Source organism: Gekko japonicus, unplaced genomic scaffold, assembly GCF_001447785.1.
Source record: "Gekko japonicus isolate JY-2015 unplaced genomic scaffold, Gekko_japonicus_V1.1 scaffold8278, whole genome shotgun sequence".
In the NCBI taxonomy this organism is placed as follows: Eukaryota; Metazoa; Chordata; class Lepidosauria; order Squamata; family Gekkonidae; genus Gekko; species Gekko japonicus.
The window spans coordinates 6,704-10,876 of record NW_015163885.1 but is presented as its reverse complement, the minus strand read 5'-3'; the positions used below and the strand labels follow the sequence as shown (position 1 = coordinate 10,876).

At 43.4% G+C, this 4,173-nt stretch overlaps 1 protein-coding gene across 1 annotated transcript in view; it reads left to right on the top strand.

Moving 5' to 3' along the window:
- Positions 1 to 421: 421 nt before the first annotated feature.
- The window catches only part of LOC107107665 (probable E3 ubiquitin-protein ligase HERC3), a gene marked incomplete at both ends in the record, with an annotated part of 7,699 nt that continues 3,947 nt past the window's right edge, over positions 422 to 4,173 (top strand). The window contains 2 exons of the mRNA XM_015407964.1: positions 422 to 552; positions 2,616 to 2,776. Coding sequence (XP_015263450.1) covers positions 422 to 552; positions 2,616 to 2,776 — 292 coding nt within the window. The remainder of the gene's footprint in view (positions 553 to 2,615; positions 2,777 to 4,173) is intronic.

The window sequence follows — 4,173 nt, the reverse complement described above, 5'->3', positions numbered from 1 at the left end:
AATATGAAGTAATATATAATGAAAAAGTATCTCACCTGTATGTCCTTCAAGTACAGTTCAATCAGACAAACAGTGGGCTTCTCTATGCACACATCGAAATGAGCTACCTTAATGGACTGTAGCACCAGAGCCGGGATGTGTATGTGCATGGGTGGGGAAGCACTTACTAAAATTCTCTTCTTCAGCCCCCAAACCCACAACTCCTTGCACACAGAAAGCTAGCACAATATTTCATGTGTAGATGAAGCATATTATGTACGTGTGGGAGAACTATGCCTTTGTTCTTTCTGCTGTAGCCATTTGCTTGGTTGAAGAGGAAAGCCACATTTTAACCAAAAAGTGGCTTGCCTTTTCAGCCAAGTGAGCAACAACAGCTGTTGTGAGCTTCTTCTCACATGTTTTATCCTCCTTTGTTCACCAGAGTGGAGGTGTGTTCACCTTTGGGGCAGGTTCCTTTGGGCAACTCGGCCATGACTGCTTGAATGATGAAGTAAACCCCAGAAGGGTTCTGGAGCTAATGGGCAGTGAGGTGTCCCAAATCGCTTGTGGTAGGTGAGTGGACTTTGTGTGCTGCTTCACCAGTGTGGTATGTAACAGTGCTGTTTGGGAAATGAGCAAAGCAGGAGTTGGAATGCTTGCAGTCTTGAGTGGTGACAGTTGGATAATGTTGTGCACTCGTCAAGGCATGCTGCGTCAGACGTTCTCTGTATACATGACCATTCTTAATTTGGCTTATCGTTGCTGCTCTTGATTTTTCCTCCACCGCCTCAAACAGTTCCTGTAACTAAGAGGATGGATTATGTGGTGACATTTCTGGAGGCTTCAGATTTAGTTCTCATTAGGGTTCAAATGACATGCCACCATATCTTGCCCATTTTAGATTTAGCCACATGGGCAAAATTAGTAGCTCCTCATCTGGAATTTTCAGCTCCATTGGGTCCAAATCATCCCTCCTGTAGATTTGTGGTGAAGTGGCAGGGACCAGAGGTACTGTGTATTAAGCAACTAAAGATGAATGTCTGTCTCCCAATGTCGAGCACATGTGAAATGGCCACTTGCTTTTGATGGGGCTCATCTTCAGGCTCCTATGGGGTGACTGCTTCTCTTTGGTCTAAATGGATCTTTTGCCTTATTAGTAAAAGTCAGGTAAACGTTTCCCTTGCTCGAAAGCTAGTCAAATCCGACTCTAGGGGGCGGTGCTCATCTCGGTTTCAAGGCCGAAGAGCCAGCGCTGTCCAAAGACGTTTCCGTAGTCATGTGGCCGGCATGACTAAACGCCGAGGCACACGGAATGCTGTTACCTTCCTACCGAAGCGGTACCTGTTTATCTACTTGCAGTTTCTACTTGCAGTTTCTTGCTTTTTGGCAGGAGCTGGGGCCAGAGATGAGAGCTCTCTCCGTCACATGACATTAGGGTCTCGAACTGCCGAGCTCCCGACCTTCCGGTCTGCAGCTCAGCGTCTTAACCTCTGAGCCACCGCAGCTTGTTAGGCATGACAAAATCACGAGCTGAACTTTTTACCACATGTGGTGGTCATGTGATAAAGCTATGGTTTTTTGGACAGAAGTTCATAATGAGATGCAGAAAATTTTGAAATGTACTTTTAAAAAACAGCCGGAGATTTTACTTCTAGGACTTAAGATGGAAGAAGTAAATGTGACAAAAAAGACATTGTTGTGGTATTTGATTACTACTGCCAGAATGACTTATGCACAATCTTGGAAACAAGACAGAATACCAGAAAAATGGGAATGGATACAGAAAGTGTTATTTATGGCCGAAATGGACAAATTAACAAAGAAACTTAATAATAAAGAAGATCAAGAATTCTTTGAGGAGTGGAAAGAAAAAAATTGGGATGTAAAACATAATCTACTTTGTTTTGATAATTATTAAGGGTAGAAATATATAAAGGTATTGAATGAATAGAGTAAAATATTGTTACCTTGAAATTTAAGAATGAAATTGGATAAAGATAAAGGAAATATAAGAGGGAAAGGAGGGAGGAGCATTGCGGGAAGCCACAAGGAGGGGGGAGGGAGGAGATAAGAGATATGGATATATGATAATTGAAATGTAATGTTGAATATGTTGTAATATCCAAAATAAAAAGTTTTGAACCAAAACAAAAATCACGAGCTGAAAGACATGGAGGGTTATTTTCCTGATGTTAGGCTTCTTTTTTTTGTGTCGAAACATGGGATGTTCCAGGAAAGATATGAGCAGACGTGGCATTGCCTTCTGCTGCAGAGCGGCCCTGGTCTTCCTTGGCGGTCTGCCAGCCAAATACTAACCATGGTTGACCTTGCTTAGCTTCCAAGCTCTGATGAGCTTGGGCTGTTCTGGGCTGCTAACGAACAAGTAACACAGCATTAAATCATAAGTAAAACATAAAACATCAAACAGCTTTAAAAGAATTTCATAAAATAGGCTAGAGCATAATGTAAAAACCATTTAAAAGAGCAGCCCCTAAATGCCTGGGTAGGGTGGTTGGGAGATGAAAAGATTGATCGATTGAACCTTTTTATGGTCGGACGTCTAAGAAACTGATGTAATTAGAAATGTATTGCAAACCTTACGTGTACTTAGTAACGTTGTGGTTGGCTTGTTGCAGGCAGCACACGCTAGCCTTTGTGCCTTCCTCAGGAATTATCTATGCATTTGGCTGTGGAACCAGAGGCCAGCTAGGAACTGGGCATACCTGCAGTCTTAAATGTCCTTGCCCAGTAAAGGGTCACTGGGCAGCCGACAACGAGCAACACTTGGGTGCAATAGGTAAGTGGAGCTGGCAGTGAATGGGCAGTGCTGAGACACTGGCTTGTGTATGGGCTGGAAGCCGGCAAGAGCTGAGACTAGTCAGGGTGTGACTAGGCTGTTATTGTTGTTGTTGTTTTTGTTGTTGTCGTTGTTATTATTATTATTAATTTCACCCCATCCCGGCTTGCGCCAGGCTCTGGGCGATGCACAAAACGCAGTGCCATGAAATACAAAACACAAAACATTACATTTACACGCAACATTAGTAAAATCTCAGTGTACATAAAAATCCAAGATGGCGATTTCCCTATATTATTATGGGTCCCGGTTCCGTATTACCGGTCCCTTATTCTTCTGGGCTCCTCTAGCTTAGATTCATCACCACACGTTTATTTTGAGGTGTTATGCATTGCCTTTAAAGCTCCAAGCCCCCCCAAATGAGGCGACAAAGTGTGAACGACTTACTTTACCATACTGGAGAAGATACTTGAAAACCTGCATTTTGTTGAAAAAATTTCTAATGAGGTAGCTCTCTCCTCTTTTACTCAGAGAGACTGTTTTGTGCTTGCGGCTCCCCTCACGAAAGTGAGGCTTTCGTAAAGTCGGTGCTGTGAGGACTGAATCATTTGAAATTGTCAGTGTATGTTTTGGCCTCAGGGTGTTCCTGACAGGAGGCTAGTCTCTCTGAGGCGGGCTCCCTGTCAGCAGGCAGACCTATTGTAGCAATATCAGCACTCTCCTCCAGTTTACCTCCCTCGGTTTGAGCTTATTTGTGCATTCTGCGCGTGAAGTAGAGATACCATTTATTGCACATTATTATTATGCCCTAGTAGTAGCCAGTTTCAAAGCAGATTATTTTATGAAATATTTGCAGTGGGTTTGGTCCTTTATATGGTAACCACTGGCTAGCAACGGAATTCAGTTGTAATAAGGCAGGACTATGTTCGTAGCCTGTTTTCCGTTCAGGGTGACCTTTTTCTGTCACCAGGCATCACAAAAAGAAGCGGGGCTGGGCAGGGTTTGCCAGGGATGGGACGTCGCTTCCAAGGATCCCTTCCTCTCCCCACACGCACACTCCTTCCCCCTTCAGCCCTGGAGCAGGCAAGGACCTTATTGGCTTCTACCATTCTGGTTCTTGGGCTTTATTGGAGACGGCCCAGAGTGCACCCCCCACCACCAATGCCCTCTTCCATCGGGGCATGCCGTATCATATGGCCAGAAACAAAAAAGAACACCACTGGCAAAAAATAACGCACAAGCAAGTAAGCAAGTATATAATGATCAAATAAGCATAACAGCAAGTATAATATAAATCAAATAAACATAACAAGTATAATATAAATCAATAGGCCAAAGTGCAATAATAAATCATAATAGAAACAAGTCACAGTCTTTCCATGTGTCTACTCCAGCAT